Source organism: Ursus arctos, unplaced genomic scaffold (assembly GCF_023065955.2).
Source record: "Ursus arctos isolate Adak ecotype North America unplaced genomic scaffold, UrsArc2.0 scaffold_7, whole genome shotgun sequence".
In the NCBI taxonomy this organism is placed as follows: domain Eukaryota; kingdom Metazoa; phylum Chordata; class Mammalia; order Carnivora; family Ursidae; genus Ursus; species Ursus arctos.
In genome coordinates, this window is record NW_026623089.1 from 51,686,915 (window position 1) to 51,709,572 (window position 22,658).

At 36.2% G+C, this 22,658-nt stretch overlaps 1 protein-coding gene across 7 annotated transcripts in view; it reads left to right on the forward strand.

The window, feature by feature from the left end:
- Positions 1-1,689: 1,689 nt before the first annotated feature.
- P4HA1 (prolyl 4-hydroxylase subunit alpha 1) overlaps positions 1,690-22,658 on the forward strand; it is a 100,847-nt gene continuing 79,878 nt past the window's right edge. For 4 of the 7 annotated variants that reach the window (XM_057308793.1, XM_026504440.4, XM_057308792.1 and 1 more), the window contains exons 1-5: positions 1,690-1,954; positions 16,146-16,253; positions 17,792-17,888; positions 18,842-18,993; positions 21,321-21,458. In XM_057308793.1, coding sequence (XP_057164776.1) covers positions 16,178-16,253; positions 17,792-17,888; positions 18,842-18,993; positions 21,321-21,458 — 463 coding nt within the window. In that variant the 5' untranslated portion in view covers positions 1,690-1,954; positions 16,146-16,177. Of the gene's footprint in view, positions 1,955-10,828; positions 10,931-16,145; positions 16,254-17,791; positions 17,889-18,841; positions 18,994-21,320; positions 21,459-22,658 lie in introns of those variants that run through there. The other 3 variants (XM_057308796.1, XM_057308795.1, XM_057308794.1) reach the window with 2 other exon arrangements.

The following is a 22,658-nucleotide window of genomic DNA, read 5'->3' on the forward strand; positions in this document are numbered from 1 at the left end:
AGTCTAAAGATTGCAGCTAAAATTTTTGTGAACTATGTGAATATACTGCCAGGGCCCCTTCCAGGGCCTTGGAAAATGCTAGTGCAAATAAAGTCACCTGAAGTTGAAGCCTTCTTAGCTTTGCATTAAATTTGCCTCAGGGCTTGGGGCCATTTTATCTTTAGGGTGGATTGTCAATTTTCAGTCAGCTCATATAGGGCTAGTGGGTATGTTGTTTACAGTTCCGTTTGAGACAAAGAGGCAAACCTCTTGTGTCAAAGGGCTTTCTGCCATTTGCTTAAACTAGAAGTTCTCAAATTCTTGGTCTCATGACCATTTCACTCCTAAACAGCATTGAGGACTCCAAAAAGCTTACATGTGGATCATATCTGTCAATATTAACAATATTAGAGTTAAAACAAACATGTAAAATATTTATTAATTCATTTAAAAACAAAAACAATAAATCTGTTACATATTAACTTAAATAACATTTTTAATGAAATGGAACTATTATTTCAAAGCCAAAAGCATTTAGTGAGAAGAGTGGCACTATTTTACATTTCTGAAAGTCTCTATAATGTCTGGCTTAACAGAATTCTCACATCTGCTACTGCATTCAATCTGTTGCAATATCACCAAACATGTAGTCTCTGGAAAAGCACAGTCTTGGTATGAAATAATAGGAAATAATTTTGATCTTGTGGACCCCCGACTACACTTTGACAACCGCTGAGTTAGACATCATTCTATCTACTTTCTGGATGCCTAAGAGCTTCCAAGTACCTGCTCTCTATTTCTCTATCTATATAATCAACTCCACCTCCTAGGTAAGAGTCAAATGTTAATTGCTGTGCTCTTTGGCATACATGGAAAACTTTAGAAACAAAAATTTTTAATGAATCACAAGTCTTAGAGAAGTCACTCTTCCTTTTTACTGACAAGGGTAAAAGAATCTCCTTAATTGCTCCCTGATAGCAAGGCTTTGTTCTTTCAAGAATATAATGGCCAAGGTAAACGTTAGACTAAGACCAAACAAAACACTGGGTGTCTTATATGGTGTAACAACAGCATCTAATATTTAGCAAGTCCTTTCTGTGTGCTAGGCACGTACCAAGTGCTTCACGTACATTATCTCATTTAATTCTCCCAGTATTCCTATGAGAAGCCTATCATCATTCCCATTTTACAGATGAGGAAACTGAGATAAAGAGAGGTCAATGCCCTGCGTTTTACAGGGCTGAGCCGGGAACTAAATTCGAAAAAATCTGTCTCCGGAGTGCGTATACTTTATCTACTGATAAAGTGTAAAGATGGCTGAGTGAGATTCGTATAAATAACAGTGGAGGTGAAAAAGGGAGGTTAGTAAAGCAAAGAGCCTCCGGGACACGACAGCTGAGATACCAAGGATGCACTGTATTCTTTTCCACTGGAGTCTTCTTTTCTGCTTCATTCTCTACGTTCCCATGTTCCTCTTCTCATATTTAAGTTATTTCATTGCTGGTGGTTTCCACGCCCAGACCTGAAGCCGAGATTGAAAGTAACGCGTTTAAACAACCTGACGAAAAGGAGCGAGGCAAACCTGAAGCAACGAAGGTGACGGCGGCGTGGCGAGAACCCTGCGCAGGCGCATCCCATACCAGGCCCGCCTGCCCGTCCGCGCCCCGCTCCGCCTAAGACTCCGGGGCTGGCGGGGAGTACGGGTGTGGGCCGCGGGTGCGGACCGGAGGGAGGCGCGGGCTGGGCGCCTGCGCAGTCGCCGGGGCGCTGGTGTGATCGAGCTCACGTAGCGAGGGCTGCAGTCGCCTCCTCCCTAGTGCTGCCGTCGCAGCCTAGAGGTTATAAAAGGGCTAACTGGCTCCCTCTGCTGCCCAGTCGCGCCGCCAGCGGGCTGAGGGAAGGGAGCAGGTATCCGGCCCGAGAGCAGGCTACAGGGGACTGAAGAACGCGCCGCCCCTCCCGCCCCACTTCCCAGGTGAGACGCTCCCCGACTCTCTAGACTGTGGCTCAGGCCCTAGGACCGCTGTGGCCCTGCTCGGAGAGCTGTGGCGGTCGGCTCCCTGCCCGCTCTGGTGGGATGGCTTGGGGGCGGAGGGTTCTCCAGTTGACCACAGCAGTCTGAATACCTTCTTTCCTGGGGACTCGGCCGCGCGCCCCGCGCCCCCTGGCTGCCCCAGAGGCCCTTCTGCCCTTCTTCGTGCTCCCCTTATCCCTCCTCCTGCCTGTTCGGCGCCCCCGACCGTTGGGGCTGCGGCAGCCTCTGTCCCCGCCCTGGGGACCAGGACTTTCTTGAATATTCCTTCCTTCGCGGGGAGGGCTCACCCTGTTGATTTTTCCGAGCTGCTCTCATACCTGGTCCTCCCTACAAAAGCTGGGGGGCACGCGAGGGCGGGGCGTGCGTTTTTGGCCTCCGCCGCGGCAGATGGTTAGCATGTGGCGGAGTGGAGAGCGGATTTTAAAGCTTAGGGCCAGAGCCGAAGCACTTGAGGCATTTCTAGCCTGTCGGAAAGTCGTCCGGTCCGGGCAGCGGACCTAGTCAGAGAAGTTCGGGCTCGACTAATCTGTTGCGCGCAGCGCTGCTGCTGGAGCAGCTAGACGCTGCCCCAGGCGCCGAGTTTCGGGCTACTGGGTTGAGGAAGACGGCTGTCAGATCACCCAGTCGCCGGGGAAGCTCCTCTTCCTTCCCTCTTCTTCCACGATTTTTTTTAAAGGCACACGAGCTTCCCTCACCATCCCCCTTCACTTTTTCTCAGCTGAGTGTGTGCTGCTTTTAAAAAGTGCACATCAGTGAAGCGAGTTTCGTGGTTGTGTGAGAACTTATAGTTGGATTTCATGAATGCCTCCCAGATGTATGTTTTAAGGGGAAGGAAGAATGGTACCATTTCTCCTACCAATTTCTAGGAGACTGTTTCTCCTAAATAATCGAATGTATTAAGTAGAGTTTAGTTTTTAGACACTTAGATGCGTTCCCGGAGAGTAAAGACTCTTGGAATTTTGCACTGTTTGCTTTAAGAAAGGGATGAAGAAGCAGCTGGCTCTCCTTTTAGGAATTGATCTGAAAGGCCACAGAGACTTGCCAATTTCAACTTAACTGTTTCTGGTTTCTCGGGGAGCTGTGGCTTTTGGACTTTCCCTTGGAACGCACTCCGAAGGGATGAAACAGCCACTACGTGAGTGGGGGAGGGGAAAAGACGTGGCAGCAGTGTTCTTTCATCAGGTTTTTGCTCTTTTTTAAAAAAAAGTTTCTGGGAAGAAACGTATTTCGCCTTTTAGGTTTAGATGTGTGAATAGCTTTATGAATGAGGCTAGTCTTTTCCTAAGATAATCAGATGAAATAGGAATATTGGAATTTATAAAACATTTTGAAGGGATTTTTCTGATTGAGTTTCTATGGAGAAAATGGATACCTTAAGCAGGAAATAGTCAAGGAGCAGAAAGTGAACAACTTATAATATGTGTTGCCTTCACTTGAAATTTAAATAGGCATTGCATGTGTTTTTTTCCTTCAATTTTGGCTTTTAACCTATGAATATAATTTCAGAATCTTAAATAAGAACCTCAAATTTTACCTTTTTCTTTCTGTGGGAAGCATAGGTTTTATGACTTACCTTTAAAAGCCATGCCAGTTTTGATTTGAAGCATTATGCCTTGAGTTCTGCCAGTGTTTTAGATAGCTGATGGCAAATGCTTCTTATAGATTAACATAGACTAACTAGGAAAAGGACTACTTTGTCTCTTTTTTAGATGGATAATGCTGTTTCCTTTGACATCTTAAAATGAGTTTTATTTTGAAGTACTTAAAGCCAGGACTTTGATAAGCGGATAATTACATTTGTCATTTTGTGCCTTGGTAACTAAGGTAGTAAAACAGATAAAAGAAATATATACAACTTTACTGTAGAAAAATTTAGTGCAAAAGACTTTTGAAAAAAAAAAAAAAAAAGCTTTATACCACCTAGGTAGTACAGGTTGTTGCAGGTGAACCTTGGCTTTCTGATAATGAGATGTTCACCTTTTCTAATACTGCAGAGTAGGTTGTGTACTGACAAGCAGTATCTTTCATAAGGCTAAGTTCATAGTCCTGCTTTTATTCCAGAGATGCCGCAGGAGTTATTTCAGGGACCCAGTGGTAAAGCTGTGAGCCTTCACTTCTGTGGAAGGAATGCCTTATTTTATTTAGCAATTAATTATCACCTGGGATATCATTACTGCTCTTAGATTTGAGAAGTGTACCCTGTGAGATACGTTAGTAGCAGTTCTCAACTTATTTTGAGGTCATGAAATCCATTGAGAATCTGATAGAAGGTATGGATCCTGGGTCAGAAAATGTAAGTGCATATATCTGCATGAAGTATTATGTACCATTTACAGATACTTCCCTCCCCCAACCTTGCACATATGGAAACTAGTATAAGAATAAAAAAATAAAAGATATATGAAGTTAATCTTCAAGTACATCTAGGTATCTTGAGGCAGTATTTCTTGAATATTTCTGAAAATGGAACTGAGCAGTAAGTCTGACTAGATTTGAGTATATAGATGACAGTAATAAACTTTTGCTGAAACGGTTTTAGCAAAAGTTAATGGGTTGGTGGGAGAATTGTTGAATTGCTAAATTGTCTAGGCAATCATACATGATATTGCTCCCCCCCCACTTCCCCTCCCCCCATATGTTGTCATTTGTCTTTGGTTCTACTCTGAAAGTAGAAAATGCTTGAATGTAAACAAAAATAAATTGTATAGGTCCTTGGCATGAAACTGTTGCTCTTCATACAGTGAGAACTTGCATCTTAACAATTAAATCATAATGGTGTGTTTGTATGTACAATATATGACTATAAGAGACAAGCCAAATAAAGTGTGTATGTATATTTGTGAAACTAGTTAAAGCTTCATTCGTGTTTCTACCCAATGCAATTTATTTGTATAAATTGAAGCTGAATTCTCATTGGTTTTCCTCTGGCCAAATATTGTGCCTTAATAAAACCTAGAAGTTCAAAAGACTTCATTAAGACTACTACAGCAATTTTTGAACTTGATGTAATGAGAAACATTCCTTTTCCTCATGTTGCTTTGGATGATCAGTATGACTATTAGTATATTTGGTTGGACTTTGGCAAAAATACAGTATAGGAGTCATGCTTCTTACATAGTGTCATCTGTGAATGCATACTATCTTGGACTTTTTCCTCTTCCTGCTTAGTGTTTCAAATAAATATGTCCATGTTTTGGTGGTTTACATATTTTTCATTTAAATAGTAATATTATAATATGTTAATATACTCAGCCTTTCTTTCTTGTTAGGCATTTGAGCTGTTTCTCCATGATAAGTAGTGCAAAGAGAAGGCTATAATTTAGTTGTTTCTTTTATCCACCTGTATGGCTACAGTCAACTTTAACCAGTTTTCTTTCTATCTGCTTTTTTTCTTTTTTGGGGGAAAAGAAACACATGACAATAAAACCTTTCATCAGTAATTTTTCCTTCCCCCGAAAGAATTTTCTAGGGGCATTGGACTGGGCTCTAAAAAGATTTTTTAATCTACCTGATAACGACTAAAGCACTTTATATATATATATATATTTTTTTTTAAAGATTTTATTTATTTATTCGACAGAGATAGAGACAGCCAGCGAGAGAGGGAACACAAGCAGGGGGAGTGGGAGAGGAAGAAACAGGCTCATAGCGGAAGAGCCTGACGTGGGAAGATCCCCATAACTCCGGGATCACGCCCTGAGCCGAAGGCAGACGCTTAACCGCTGTGCCACCCAGGCGCCCCAGCACTTTATATTTTTTAAAGTGTTTTATATATAATTTGATCTTTAAAATAATTCTGCCAGGTTGTTTTATATCATCCGCATTTTACAAATGAAGATACTGAGGCTCAGAGACGTCAAGTAATTTGCCCAGGAATATAGTAACCGTCAGAACTAGGACTTGGACCCAGGTTGTCTGTTTTCTGATTCACATTTCATAGTACTTCATTCTTGAAAGTTGATCAGATTGAGTCTGAGGAAATGGAACGGGGGAAAAATAAACAATAGCATATTACCAATGTATTATAAATGGTTTCAATATCCAGGGTTGAAACAAAGTAGGGTCCCTGGTTAGTAGTAACTAACTTAATCATTCCACTCAGTTTCATTTTAAAAGCATTTATAATGTGTCTAGTAGACAGTGGGAGAATCAAAAGAGTAATAAGAAATGTTCTGTAGGAAAAATGGGACATGAAAGTTACATGCCTTGCAAGCATGTTACTAACATTTTACTTGATGTTAAATCTGAGTAAGTACTGAATGGAAACCCATATCTAGATTCACATCTTCTGCAACCATGAATTCATCTCTCCTTATCTAGTATATGTAACTTTATTTCATGTATCTTTTCCTGAACTTGACAATTTTGGATCTGGCATTAGGAAAATGAGGGAATTGAAGGCTAGAATGAGAAGAGGGAGACTCGGGTTAAGAAAAATGGAATTTGTACCAAAATTTATATAAATTCCTAGGCAGGGAGCTTCCCAGTGTCCGTTAGGGGGTATGAGGTGCCCAAATAAAACTTTTTGTGTGTGTGTGTGTGTGCATGAATATCCAACTATTCTAGACTATCCTTCCTCTGTTGAGTTGCCTTTATACCTTTGCCAAAACCAAACAGACCATTTTCTGTGTCTAGATTCTCTATTTTGTTCCACTGATCTACATGTTTCATTGAAAATTCTGCTTTTGGAATATTTTGTCATCACCTCATATTCCTTACTTAAGCTTAAAAACTCTAAAATGTAAAAATCTAAATTTTACGTTTCACTTATATCCTTAGGGTGGTGATGACAGTAAATTTGTCTTATCAGAGCTTCCTATGTAAATAAAAAATCCCTTTGGAGCAAAAGGGATTGATGGTGGTATTGTGTCAACTAGTAGAGCTGGGGAGTTAAACATTTGGATTTTCTCAATCTGTTCATGATTTGAATTTGTCTCTTCACTTCAGTGCTACTTTGACTTTTTTTTTTTTTTTAGCTTACTTGCTTACTTACAGAAATAGAAATCTTATTAAATGTTTGTTGAATGTTCTATTAAGTGTTTATTAAAGAAAATGCAGAAGTTGAGTGAAGATAATTGTGATCCCACCTCTCAGTTAACATTTTTTTTTGGAGCTCTTTTAGTTACTGTGTAAAGTTTTAAGAGTTTGAATCTCTAATTGCTGCTTTTTATATTACTGCTGGTTTTTTAATGCCCTGACCAATATTAATTGACATTTATGTTATTGGATACACACAGTTTCATTAATATAATAACTAGTTTATACAGCCAAGAGAAGATACTGCAAGGTCTTTCTTAAAATGAGAAATATATAGACCATGTTAATATTTGGAAATACTAGCATTTGTAAGTAACAAATAAAGCATATATAATTTAATGGTTACTTCTTTTCTCTTTTCCCTTTCATTGCTTCTGTCCACTTACTTCTCCTACTCAAATCCTTAAATTATAAAAGTCTGCATCTGTCTGCTACTAGACTAGGCTACTTGTTCCTTCTCACCACCTTAGCCCAGGATCGAGATTTCCTGGGCTTCCCACCGTTCTCCAAGTCTTTCCTTTTTCCACGTCCCTTGAAACACCCTTGGCAACAGATCCATCTATTCTTAAGTTCTTGCCCCACATCCAAAAGTAACGTTTCTTAAGTGTCTTCTATGTGCCAAGTATCCTCCTAGGCACTTCCATCTAAATCACTGTTTTTTTTTATTACTTGCTGGCAGTCAAATTTGACCTAATATTTTGATACCTTTTTTGCTTATTCAGCTTCTTGTTAAGGGGATCACCAAATAAAGGTGGACATTATTGATGAATCTTACTAATTGGGGGGCTTTTAATATCACTTCTGGTAAATTTTTTATATTCTGTATCCTGGGGCATAAGAATCCTGACCTTTCCCCCCACATTGGGAAATGTATGCATTTCTAACTAAAGTGTTTGAAATAGTTGAGAGGTATATTATACAGTTTAAAATACATAGTTTAAGAGTCAGTGAAGAATAGCACCATTTTAATAATAAATAATAAGATTCATTTCTTTCTCAAACCTTCTCCATCAGCCTACATTTATTTGTAAAATGTTTCTGGTTTAGGGGAACTTGACTTTTCTAGTTGAAACAAACTTTATACATTGAGTTTAATATAAATATAAATAAAATTTTTTAATTTCACTTTTGAATTTTTACACTTTTCCTGATGATTCTATGTAAAGTGGAAACTAGAACTACTTAAAAGACATACACAAATCTAGTGCATCAATAACTGGGGATTTTCTTTTTTGCTATGCTATTTTCACAACCACAGGTGTGCTTACTAGGCAATATAACCATCACAGAAGTAAAGGTGAGGTAGAATACTGGTAAAGAAAAACAAAGCAAGTTTAAATTCAATTTTGAATCCAAGTTCCAATTCAAATCTTTTTAAAAAATGGATTAAAATATTTACTGTAAACTCTATCTTTGATATAGAAGTGGCACTTATTGGATTTCTAACAAGCCAAAAAATTACCTTATTATTTATTTTGCCTACAAAAATATTAACTGCAGGGTTAGACAAACAATTAGGACTCTGGGTTAAACAGAAACCCAACTCATACTAAGATACAGTGGAATTTATGTAAGTATTGTGGGGATAGGGAGTTGTTTAACAATTGAAGTCCAGAATGTGATTAGATTTCAAGAATATCAGGAACATCAGAATGTTTTCTTCTCTTGTCTATCTTCCTCTCTGTATATTTGCTTTGCTTTTTATTCTTTCCAGATAAACTTCATTTACGTTTTGACCTATATGTCAAAATCTGGTCCATTACTTCTCCTGAGGCTTTATATAATTCAGGCATTCAAAGAGTGCCTGCCCTTTTTTTCTCAATTTTATTTTCAAAATTTCCAGGAAAGAACTTTGGTCACTTGGTGAGGGAGAAGTATCATGCTGTATAACATGACTGATGAAACTATGAGGATGAATTAAAGGTAGATTGAGGCAGTAAAAAAGGTAGAAGGGGGCAGTTTCTAGAAGAAAGAGAGTAGTGGTGGTAGAGGCAGCATATAGGCAAAAATAGGTGTGTGTTTTTGAAATGATATTATATTCAGTTCTTTCTGACAAGGAAAAGAATCTCCAAAAGACAGACTATATTGTACGTCAGTTAAGGCTAATATCTTGATTTAGAGCTTCTTTCCAACCGAATTTCAAAATGTTGTTCAGCTGGAATTATATCAATGACTGGGTTCACTGCTCAAGTACAGAAAGCTGTGGGAAAGCTAACATGATTTCTGAGTTTTTGATAGAAAAGTTAGTCATAGCCATTAAAGCACTTAGTCCGTCAGATTGTATGTGTTAGAGATGTGGCTTACTCTCTTTGGGAGCATAAGTATGACTGGAATTTATGGTGTTAAGTTAAAACAAATGGCAATTTGCCAGAGGGATTATAAGGAAGAACAGAAATATAACTAGTTCTATTAGTAAGTACTCTTAGTTGTCTTAGAAAATCCATCCTACTTAGATGGAAGAGACATGCCAAGTCTTGATATGCACCACATTGTTATAGCCTGAATTAGAAGCCTGGATTTGTGCTGGTTTTTTGCATTCACTATAAAAACTGTTAAAAAAAAAAAATTTAAAGTCTAACGCAGATGTTAGGAATACCAACAGTTGAATGTGGGATTTGTATGAGGTTAAATAAATTTAAGCTGGAGCCCTCTAAAAGAAGATTTGGAACAGTTGTGAAAGGTATGGAGAGACTGCTAGGAGATCTGTGGAAAATTTTTAGTGTCAGAGAAAGTTTAGATTAGAATATCAAACATTCTTTAGTTGGCCTTATTAATTTTTAATGATTTATCTGGGAAAGACCAACTTTTTAAAATGTTGCAATTTTTTTCTTGGAAGAAAAATGTTAGACTGAAAGGCTACTAGAGTTATTTGCCAGATACCCTGTTCCTAGTAATTCATTAAATAACTTGTACATACAATTCAATGAATCCTGATAACTCAAAGTTGTAAATATTTACAATGTAGTAGAACTGTTTTAAAATCTGTTCCCAGGTTTGATTGACCTGTGAATGTGTGGGACTGGACTTTCCTGGGAGAAGGACTGTAGGGAAAGTTTTGGATAGATATTATACTTTGCTGTTTATTTTTATCTGGCTTACCTGAGAATATGTTTTCCAGAAAGATTTCTTCCATATTCTTTTTTCCTTATAGTTTCTAAAATATAATATTCATGCATATTAAACATGTATAATATACATTTGTTATAAAAAGTAGGTAATAAGCATTCATGAACCTACCATCTAACCAAGAACCAAAATATCAGTAATTTATCTGTAGCGTTTCCATACTACATTTGATGCTAGCATGAATTTATCTTTGTATCTTTGACTCCCCTTTGGCTTTTCTTTTCTCTTTCTTTTTCTTTCTCTCTCTCTCTCTCTCTCTCTCTCTTTCTTCTCTCTCTCTCTTTCTTTCTTTCTTTCTTTCTTTGTATCTTTGACTCCCCTTTGGCTTTTCTTTCTTTCTTTCTTTCTTTCTTTCTTTCTTTCTTTCTTTCTTTCTTTCTTTCTTTCTTTCCCAGTCTTTTCAAGGAGCTGAGGTTTACCTTCCTTGCATCCTCCTTAACCCATTTACATTCTATTTCAAGCTTGTTTAAGGATTTAGAACAGGAGACATTTGTATATTAGTATTTAAAAATTTTTTTTAAAAAATTTATTTTTAAGTAACCTCTACACCCATTGTGGAGCTCAAACTCACAACCCTGAGATCAAGAGTCTCATGTTTTACCGCCTGAGCCAGCCAGGAGCCCCTCTATCTTATAGTTTTTGATAAAACTCCATTGTCTTTTAGGATGCTTGACTCTTAGATGCTTATAGTGATTTGCTTTGCAAGCTGCTAACTGAATGAAGATGGAAATGAATGGAAGTGAGACATCAGAAGTAAGGAAACCATTGTTTTACAAACCTGTGATTGATAAAGATATGCTTGCTTATTAACAAGTATCTGGTATTAAAAGAGATTGGAGGAGGGGGTCCTGAGTAGCTCAGATGGTTGTGGATCTGACTCTTGATCTCAGCTCAGGTCTTGATCTCACAGTTGTGAGTTTGAGCCCCATGTTGGGATCCGAGTTGGGCATGGAGCCTACTTAAAAAAAAAAAAAGAGAGAGAGAGAGAGAGATTAAAGGAACTATTCACTAGAATAATTAGAAATTCAATTATATTTTTCAAAAAATAAAGTAAAATTTTACTCTTTTAAAGGTAGAAAGCACCTTTTGTGTGATTTTAAGGGATGTTTGTATCTGGTGGTTTTCAAAGTGTGATCCCCAGGCCAGCAGCATCACCATCATCTAAGAACTTGTGTAAATTATCTACATGCCTCAGACCTTTAGGTGATTCTGATATAGCTAATGTTTGAGAACCATTGCTATATAGGGCTATCTTCATTTGGTTGGTGTAGTACTGTGTTTGGAGTAATGCTGTGTGGGTCTGATCTTTATATTGCAAATGTTAGAAATCCAACTTGAGGGGCGCCTGGGTGGCACAGCGATTAAGCGTCTGCCTTCAGCTCAGGGCGTGATCCCAGCGTTCTAGGATCGAGTCCCACATCAGGCTCCTCCGTTATGAGCCTGCTTCTTCCTCTCCCACTCCCCCTGCTTGTGTTCCCTCTCTCGCTGGCTGTCTCTATCTCTGTCAAATAAATAAATAAAATCTTAAAAAAAAAAAAGAAATCCAACTTGATGTAGTTTAAAATTCCTTAAAAAGGGAATTTAGAGTCTCCCTTTACTGGGTTGGAAGATTATTGGGGTAGCTCACAGATTCAAAGCAATAATTGGAAAGAATCAGGGCTATAGAGCTTGGAATTGTTTGTCTCTCGATGACTTTATTCTGTTTATAGATTGGGCTCCTATGTGTCCTTGACAAGTGGAAAAGATCATCACAGGCAGCTCCAAATTCAAATCCTATGAGCTGAGCAACTCTAGAAGGAGCTGCTTTGTACCACTTCACAAACCCACCCCTCGAATGTTATGTCAGTGACTGGCTTAGCCCACATCATATGTCTGTCTGTAAGAGGAAGGATAATAGAAAAGTGTGCTACTCTGACAATGTAGTTCATGGCTGGGTATTTGGGTTGCTTTCATATAAACTTCCTATCTTTGTAGCAGAGAGAGAAATCTGGAGGCTTATATAGTTAGAACGTAGAACAGGCACAAATGGGGATAGTATTTGTTAGCTACTTTTTTGTATTAGAGAGTAGTTAACCACTTCATTAAAAGCTTAGGGTGACATAAATAATATGTTGATGTTTTATTATTATTGTATGTTTATGATTTTGTATAGAGTTAATTTTTTGTCACTATAAAAGTAAATATACCCTAGGACATCTGGAAAATACAGAGAAATAGAAAAAAATTACCTAATGTTCTGTTGTCCAGGAACAACTACATTTTGGTGAATTTCCTCTGTATATTTTCATGCATAGTTAGGATCATATTACGGTATTAATTTTTTTTTTGTTTTGATCCATATTTATTTATGACTTTCTGTCAGAGTAGTGGAAACTTAATCTAATTCAACACAGATTCCACCAGGGTTGTACGAGGTTAATTTATTTTAAGACTTTATTTTTTAAAAGAAATTTTAGGTTCACAGCAAAATTGAGAGGACAGTACAGAGATTTCCCAAAAACCCCTACCCCCACACATGGGTAGCCTCAACATCCCACACCAGAGTGGTACATTTGTTATACTTGATTGAATCTACATTGACACATTATAATTACCCAAAGTTCATACATGGTTTATTTACATTACCCATTCACTCTTGGTGTTATATATTCTGTGGATTTGGACAAATGTATGTCCAAAAATAAATGATGTATTTATCATTATGATATAATACAGAATATTTCCACTGCCCTAAAAATCTGCTGTGCTCCATCTCTTCATCCTCCCATCTCCCAACCATAGATCTTTTTACCATCTTCATAGTTCCAGAATGTCTTTTTTTTTGGAATCCTACAGTACATAGCCTTTTCAGATTGGCTTTTTTTTACTTAGAAATACTCATTTAAGATTCTTCCATGTCTTTTCATGGCTTGATAGCTCACTTCCTTTTAGCATTGAATAATATTCCATTGTCTGGATGTGCCCGTTTATCCATTTACCTACTAAAGGACGTCTTGGTTCTTCCAAGTTTTGTCCATTATGAAGAAATCTAGAAATATCCATGTGCAGGTTTTGGTGTAGACATAAGTTTTCAACTTTTTTGAGTAAATACAAAGGAGAACAGTTGCCAGATTATATGGTAAGAGTATGATTTTTTAAGAAACTGCCAAACCGTCTTCCAAGATGGCTTTACCACTTTGCATTCTCACCAGCAATGAATGTGAGTTTGTTCATGTTTAAATTTTGTGTTTTCATTTAAATTCACAAGTTAAAGAATATACTCAAGTTCCTTGACATATATATAGTACCATCATTAGATATTTTGAATTATAAATTTGTTAAATTTAATTGTTCATTTGAAGGACAAAAATGGGTCTTTGATAACTGAGTGAACTTTTAAAACTATTTTTAGTTCTTTTGTGACTTTCTGCATTGTTAATCTACTTTTCTGTTAATATCTTAGTGTTTTTCTTACTGATTTGTATGAGCTCCTTAAATGAGTTCCATTTTCTTTAGTTTCCTAATTTGTAGTTTATAGGGTTTTGGTTTTGGTTTTCGTTTTTTTGGGGCTTTTCGTTTTGTTTTGTTGTTTTTGATAGAGCATGTGTGCTGTGTGTGAGCAGGGAAGGGGAGAGAGAATCTCAAGCAGGCTCCATGCTCAGCACAGAGCCTGACGTGGGGCTCCATCTTAGGACCCTGAGACCATGACCTGAACCGAAATCAAGAGTCAGGCACTTAACCGACTGAGACACCCAGGTGCCCTGTTTCTGGGTTTTTAAAAAAACACATAGAAGCCTAGATTATTTTGTGTATTTGAATTCCGTCTGGCTTTTGATAGGTTATTTGTTTTATCTTTTTTAAAGTTTAGAGATTCTTTTCTCCTTTTAGAGATCTAGTAACTTTTTGTTAATCCATCTAGAATTTATTTTGCAGCATGAAAAAGGTATATTTATTCTTCATTTGATTAATGCTTTGAATTTCTATCTAAGTTCTATCATTGTTAAAATGCAGTTTTCAAACTTTAGTGATTTCTGTAGGCTAATGGTTCTTGATTCATTGAGGGATTTAAGGACAATGAAAGATGACCAAAAAAACTTGAGTTACAAAATATATTTTAGCTATGAAAAAATACCCTCTTACCTGACAAATCTAAACTTTCTTATCAGAGTTTAACATTTAACAGCATTTCTGATTAGCCTTTTGTTAGTATAGCAAAAGCATTTTATTTTCTGGAAATAACATTTATTCATGAAGAAAATTATGACAGAAATCTGTGTAAACAGTGAGAAGATTCTAGACTTTTCAGACAGCCCAGGATTTTGAAAAAGCCTTGTGCTTTGGCAAGAGCCCAGGAGAGGAAGTGTCCGCATCTGCTGCATTCTAGAAGCCTTCCCAAAGAGTTACTGTAAAGCAGCCAAGAGAGCAGTGTATTTCACTACTGTGTGGTTCTGGAAGTATCTGGGAGCTTGTGGCAAACTTGAGGAAAGAGAATGTCAGTTTCTGTGGTGATCTATTTTTTACTGAGACTCAAGAAGGGGAAAGGGGTTTTTTTTTTTTTTTTTTTTTTTTTTTTGGTTTTGTTTTGTTTTTTGTTTTTGTTTGTTTGTTTTGGCGGAATAGGGAGCTTTCCAATGTGGACTTGAACCTGTTGGTTTAAGTGAAGTCACTTGGAAATAGTCAGAAGTGCCGGCTCAAAGAGGAATAGGGAGACAAGGAGAGTAACCAATGGGAGCCTGTTACTGGGGCAAGAGGTTCTATAATAGTAACTTTCTCTTCTGGAAGGTAATAAGGAGGACTTAAAAAGTCCGTGTATGTGATGGTAAAGGAGCTAGAAAAGTGCTGTCAGTACATTTGGGAAAGAAGGGTAAAATCTTTCTGATGGTTAGTTGATTTGCATCTGCTGTGAAGAACTCGTTCTAGAAAAGTCAGTGCTACCAGGGACAAAGAAAAAATACAGAAGGGCTTTGCTGCCAACTTAAAAAAAAAATCCATAGCTGTGTACTAGGCTAAGAATTTTTACATAGAACACAGTAGAAAGGAAAACCTCAACACTAGGTCCTTTGAGAGAAATTACTAGCTTAAATCGACAAGGCTGTTTATTCATTTTGGATTCTGTACAACTTTTTAAAAATAACAGCTTTATTGAGATATAATTCATGTACCATACAATTCACCCATTTAATGGTCATGATTCAGTGGTTTTTAGTACTTTTACAATGTTCTTCAACCATCAGTCACCACAGTCAATTTTAGAACGTTTTCATCACCCCAAAAATCTACTTTTTTTTTTTTTTTAAAGTAGGTTCCATGTCCAGCATAGAGCCCAACACTGGGCTTGAACTCATGACCTTGAGATCAAGACCTGAGTTTAGATCAAGAGTCAGACGCTTAACCAGCTGAGCCACCCAGGCGCCCTGAAAATGTACAACTTTTAATTGAACTTATTTTAAAATTGAAAGGCATGTAGGGAAAACATGGAACAAGTTAGAAATTTAAAGGATAAATCAGTGGCTCTGAAAACTTTTTTTTCTCTTTAAAACATATTTGAAGATTTCAGAATGTATTTTGGTAATGTTTAAGTTAAATTACTTTAATGAAGTAGTGTATTTTTATGGGAAATTCATAGTTTAGACATAGATAACAGAAAACTTATTTTTCTCACTATATGAAAGAGTTACTATCTAATCACTCTAATTGTAGTAGTAGCTAAGGAGAAAACAAACTTGGGTTGAATTTTTAAGCATAAATTCTCAGGAGATAACAAACCTTTATATTTTTCTTTAACATGGAATGTAAAGTTAGTACTCTAGATATATGAAAAACAAGATAGTAGCTCTTATTGATTAAGTTATTAAATCAACTTACAAGAGTTAACAACAGTCTATGGGCAACCTTAGTGTCTGACTTACATTTTGTTCGCAGGAAAAATCGGTTAGGAACTTTTACTACCCTACGTTTTGTTGTTTTAATGGCCATATTTCTCTTGTAGGTGTGTGAACCTGAAAAATTAAGTGTTCCAAGATGATCTGGTGTATTTTAATTGTAGGGATTCTACTTCCCCAGTCTTTGGCCCATCCAGGCTTTTTTACTTCAATTGGTAAGTCTTACTATTTTTTGGTTTGTATTGATGTTGCATTTAAAATTTTCCATTTTTTAGTGTGGGTTTTTTAAAAGATTTTATTTATTTATTTGACACAGAGAGAGAGAATAAGCAAGGGGAGCAGCAAGGGAGAGGGAGATAAGCAAGGTAGAGGGAGAAGCAGGCTCCCTGCTCAGCAGGGAGCCCGATGCGGCTCCATCCCAGGATCCTGGAATGATGACCCGAGCTGAAGGCAGATGCTTAACTGACTGACCCACCCAGGTGCCCATTTTTTTTAGTGTTTTTAAATCAGTAAAAACAAATACAGTGTATTGCCAGAGACTGAAGCATTGATTTAGTTCCTTCCCCTCTACAAGTCTGTTTTTTAAATTTAAAGATTTTTTTTTTCTGATTACAAAAGCAGTACATTTTCAGGTTAGAACTTAAGAAAATTTAGAAAAGCATACCAAGAAAATTCTTTGTTAATGAGTCCACTCAGCAAATAATTTAATAGTCTTTTTTTTAAGTTTTTTTTTTTTTAAGATTTTATTTATTTGAGAGAGAGAGAGAGAGCATGAGAGGGGGGAGGGTCAGAGAGAGAAGCAGACTCCCTGCTGAGCAGGGAGCCTGATGCAGGACTCAATCCTGGGACTCCAGTATCATGACCTGAGCCGAAGGCAGTCGCTTAACCAACTGAGCCACCCAGGTACCCCAATACAATCTTTTTTTAATGCACAGGTATAAATAATACATTGCACATTATTTCATGACCTGCTTTTTCCATTTAAGAATCTGCTATGAACACAAGTTATCTTTTTTCAACATCATAATTTAAGAAAATCTTTGAAAGTATTACTAAAATAGCATATGATTAAAGAAGAAACAAACAAAAATACATAGAATGTAAGACTTCTATATGTCCTCTTTCCCCCAGAAATATTTTTCGTGTTTGATGTGTATCTTTATATATTTTCCTATTTGCGCACTTCATCTGCCTTAAATAAAATGTTTTCCTTGATGCTGTTAACCAGTTTTACCCTTGTGTGATCATAGTGCTAACTAAAACACAAGTATTATATTTATGACATCTAATTTTGGAATATAAAATGAGTCTTCTTATCCCATTATAAATAACTAAACATGGATGGTTTAAATTTAATTTGTGAAGTATACCTTTTGTTAGTGTGGTTTTAGTTTATTGAATAAAAAATTAATTCTAATTAGTCTCAAGAACAAAAAAAGGTGTCAACAGAGGTAGAGGTAGGAAAGAAGAAAAAGTAGTGTTTTGTAATTTAAAAATAAATTTTTAGATGAATTTGCCAATATGGTCCAATTTGCAAAATGAAGTAGCTTGAAAATTAGAATTGGAACTTCACAAGTGTCTTTGTTTATCTAGTAAAAAAGAAAAAAAAAGAAAAAAGTTGTTTTCTCCAACGTATCTGTGTTTGATACCAGTTAAATCTTCTCCAAGAATTCTTGATCATTTTAAAATTATTCTAAAATGCTTTTGTTGCCCAGTGTAGATAGTTGATAACCTTCCCTTCTCCTCCTTCTAGGTCAGATGACTGATTTGATCCATACTGAGAAAGATCTGGTGACTTCTCTGAAAGACTATATTAAGGCAGAAGAAGACAAATTAGAACAAATAAAAAAGTAAGCGAAGTGTGCTACTTATTATGATTCTGACTCCACCTGGATATTTTTATTCTAGAGCTAAAACATTCTTTGAGTGGAAATGGAAGCCACCTGTCTTAAAAGCCCACTGAAATGGCTAAAATAGGAGCACAGAAAACAAGGGTTAGGCCTGGGCCAAGAGTTTAGGTCGAGGAACATGGATTGAGATAAGGCTATAAATGGGTATGGGTGTTGACTGACAATTTTTAAAAATGGTTGCTAATATCTTCTGTCTTCCTCTAATCTCCCTAATCAAGTCATCTTCTAGAGCAGTTTTCCAATTCTATGTATCCTTCACTCCTATGGTTCCATTCTAGAGATTACAATAAGTATTGTTAATTATTAATAATTAATTGATACAGTTTTTCCTTACCTGCTAATTTATTTTTAACTGACTCAGGTTCAGAGTTAATCCTGATGTGAGAATTCATGCCTTTTGTTTAGTGAGTAGCTGAGTATTCAGGGTTTTTTTGTTTGTTTTAAAATATGGTTTTTGGGTATTTGAATGTAAAATTTTGGTATAAGTTTAATTTAAATGAACATGTAACTGAATTTCCATTGGGCTAATTTGTACTTTATAATAATCAATTATTTGACTTTAAGGACCTGTGGGGAGATGAATTTTTAGATCCTTACTAGAGGGATCCAACACACCTTTTCTAAGATAGGTTCCATTTACTGTAACCATTTGAGAGGAACAAAACTAAAAGAAAAGGATTTGTTACATTTTGATTTTACCAAGATAGATTTTACCCATAACAGTCTTGCTTTTTTAAAAAAACCTATAATTTTACTTTAAAAAGAGTTTTTGAATATAGTTTTCACTCAAAAACCTCTAATTTAGTCTTTTCTCTTTTTCCGAGTGCTTTATTAAATTGTGTTCTTCCTGATTAAGTATATGTGTTCTCCATTTATGTGTCTTACATTTATAGATGGGCAGAGAAGTTAGATAGACTAACCAGCACAGCGACAAAAGATCCGGAAGGATTTGTTGGGCATCCAGTAAATGCATTCAAATTAATGAAACGTCTGAACACTGAATGGAGTGAGTTGGAGAATCTGGTCCTTAAGGATATGTCAGATGGTAAGTCACATGGTAAGACTAAAGTGCCAAAAAAAGTAAGACAATATTGCTGTTAGGTGTGGAAATGCCAATACTAATAAATTCATTTCCCAGAACTTGAAGTGTTCAGTGTTGTAACTGAATTGTTGCAGGGGTGTGTTTGGTTTGACTGGAGTTAGTCTAGATCCCGAATTCCTTGATTTTAAAAAAAGGGAATAAAAACTGGAAACAAATAAAAATAACTTTAGTGTTTAAAAAAAAAAAGTAATTTCTGTTGTTGATGACTAGCACTGGTGCCTTTTGCTTTGAAATTTACAAAAGTGAAAATCAGTTATCTGGCATATAGCTTCATTTCTGAGAGTAATCCTTTCCCATTTTAGGATTACCTTCAGACTTCAAAAATTTATGCGTATATCTCTATCTTCTCATCAATTGTTAATGTATTGGAAGTGGTACTATAAGGAAAAGTGTTAGATGTGTTCTACATAGTACTTTGAATCTTAGACTTCTTTTACGTAGGCAATAAATTTCAAAACTAAGACTGGAAACAGTAACAATGAAGGTCTTTCTAATTAAAACAAAATTGCATTTGGAGTATTGAGGTGTTTTAGATATTTTAGTAACAGACACAGAAAACTAAGTCTGGAATTTAAGAACTAGAGGGAATATGCTTAGACATACTATTTGTTCAGTGACTGCAGGTGGAATGAAGAAAAGCAAGAAAGAGGCAGAGAACCGAGTTAACTATGTAAATGAAAATACTCCAAGGGTGCTTGCGAGTGTTTCTGAGCAGTAAACTATTATGCATAGGACAGGAAGTCTTGAGGAAAAAAAATTAAGGCAAGCACTTGTGAAAACTTCATGGTGAGAGGGAAATACCGGTGATTATTTGCTCTTTTATATAGCACCATGAGAATATTTTTAAAGTCCTGTATATATGTGTACACACACACATACACGTTTATGTATTTACTTAATTAAAAAAAAATTCTCAAGTAATGACCTTTATGACCTAAGTTCTTTTATAAGGTAAACCTTGAGACCTTTTTTTTTTTTTTTTAAGATCTTCCTTATTTGTCAGAGAGAGAGCACAAGCAGGGGGAGCGGCAGACAGCAGGCAGAGGGAGAAGCAGGCTCCCTGCTGAGCAAGGAGCCCAGGGCGGGACTGGGATCATGACTTGAGCCCAGTGCAGCTGCTCAACCAACTGAGCCACCCAGGTGTCCCAAACCTTGAGACTTCGATGCTCAAATCTGTGGTAGTTGTCCCATAGTGCTATGATACATATATTTTTCCTCTTTTTTATTGGAAAAGATTTAAGCAACTTCTTGGATTTTATTTTGGGTTATAAAAAATCTGTAAAACTTGTAAAATTCCATGTGGACATTGTGACCAGGAGTTGGTCTTAAAACTAAAAAATGTACTTGATATGAACTGTAGGCCTCTCCTAGCTAGTTGTTCATTTGTACATTTTCATTAACATAAAAATGCCTGGCCTTTTGCTGATCAAAATACACAGTTGATTATAGGTAAATGAGAGGGGAGGGAAGTTTCATACCTAACTTTTAGTTGCATATGATGACACATATTAAAATTTTAAATCACTTTTTTTGTTTTTTTGGTTCCTTGAGTATTTAGCATCCATTCTCCTTAGGGGTTATATAATTATCAGTAATTAGTTTGTTAGTTTGGTTTTTGCTGTATTTTATATAAAGCCTTTTAAAATTAAGATTAGATTTTATATAGAACAAATCTTGGCTGATCACTATATTCAGTAATTTAACAGATCTAAATATATTTTAGTAAACGAGCTCACTTGATCTTAAATATATAATTAATATCTCTCTTTCCCCCTCAAAGAATTCTACCAAACTTGATATATTTACATATTTATATAGTGTGTGACACATGGAAGAAGAAAATAGAACTTTCTTTAAGCGCATGCATTTTATTTACCATCTATTATCTGAAAGTGTAATTGGTTGCCAGTGGATGTCATTTTTAAATCCATAAATCCATTCATTTTGTGTGGAGGCTAGTTTGTGTAACTGAAAACTCAATTATCATGTTGATCTTTACCTAATATGATATGATTTATGCAGTGGCTTCAGATTACTTAAGTGACATTAGGATTTGGGAAGATTGAATAAGTTAGAGGTATTTCAAGTCTTATTCAGTGTATTTAGTTTTTTTCTTGTTGAGCATGTGGAACTTCCATGGTGTGGTAGAAAATTGTAATAAAATCCTTATAAACACTGTATATTGCAAATTGGAAGTCTATGAGGTTCTAGAGTCTTTTTTTTTCTTTTCCTTTTTTTTTTTTTTTTTTTTTTTTTTTTTAAATTTCAAGGCTTTATCTCTAACCTAACCATTCAGAGACAGTACTTCCCTAATGATGAAGATCAGGTTGGGGCAGCGAAAGCTCTGTTGCGTCTCCAGGACACCTACAATTTGGATACAGACACCATCTCAAAGGGTAATCTCCCAGGTAAGAATTCTTCTAGTCTATAAAACATTTATTACCTGGTTGTTCTATTCAGTCCATTAGAACAGTTAATCTAAAGAAAACTTTTGTATTTTAAGACTTTTAACATTAGTTTATTTCACAGTCTTTGAGGACAAAACAGCCCTCTCTTTCCCTAGGACTTAATAGTTGTGGATAAGTTTATAGCTTGTTATACTTAGCTGGCAGGGGAGATAAGTTTATAGCTTGTTACTGTGAAAGCTTAATATTATAGGGATTTAACTTTAAGTAGGCATTTTTAGCCTGAAAAAAGAAACAATCGGTTTTCCTCATGTTTTTCTTCAGAACATCCAATGTTTCTATGTAAAGTTGTAAAGGAATTGATAATCAAAATTTATATTATGTTCAATAATTTAAAAACCAAGACATATTGGGTGTACACAGATTTTTAAAGTTCTATAATATGGAACATCCTGCTTTAATGACCTATTTTTAGCAAAACCTGTTATTTAGGTTACAGCTGGTTTCATGATAATTTGCTTTAAAGATCTTTTATTGTACAAAAAGTATATAACAAAATTTACCATCTTTATCACTTTTAAATGTGTGGTTTAGCGGCACCAAGTATATTCACAGTGTTGTGCACCCATCACTAGCAGCCATCCCCATAGCTCTTTTCATCTTGTAAAACTAAAACTGTACCCATTAAACAGTAACTCCCCATCCCCTACTTTCCCCAGCCCCATCATTTTGCTTTGTTTCTATGATTTTGACTATTCTAAGTGCCTCATATAAGTGGAATCATACAGTATGTGTCTTTTTGTGATGGACTTATTTCACTTAGCATAATGCTTTCAAGGGTCATCCACATTGTAGGAAATGTCAGAATTTCCTTACTTTTTAAGGCTGAATAAGTAATACGTCATATATATACATACATACATACATACATACATACATACCACATTTTGCTTATCCTTTCATCCATCAGCAGGGCACTTGGGTTGCTTCCATGTGTTAGCTAGTGCGAATAGTGCTGCTGTGAACATGGGTGTGCAGATATCTCTTCAAGACCCTGCCTCCTATTCTTTGGGTGTATACACAGAAGTGTAATTGCTGGATCATATGGTAATTCTATTTTTAGTTTTTTGAGGAACTGCCATACTATTTTCCATAGTAGATACACCATTTTACATTTCCACCAACAGTGCACAAGGGTTCCAA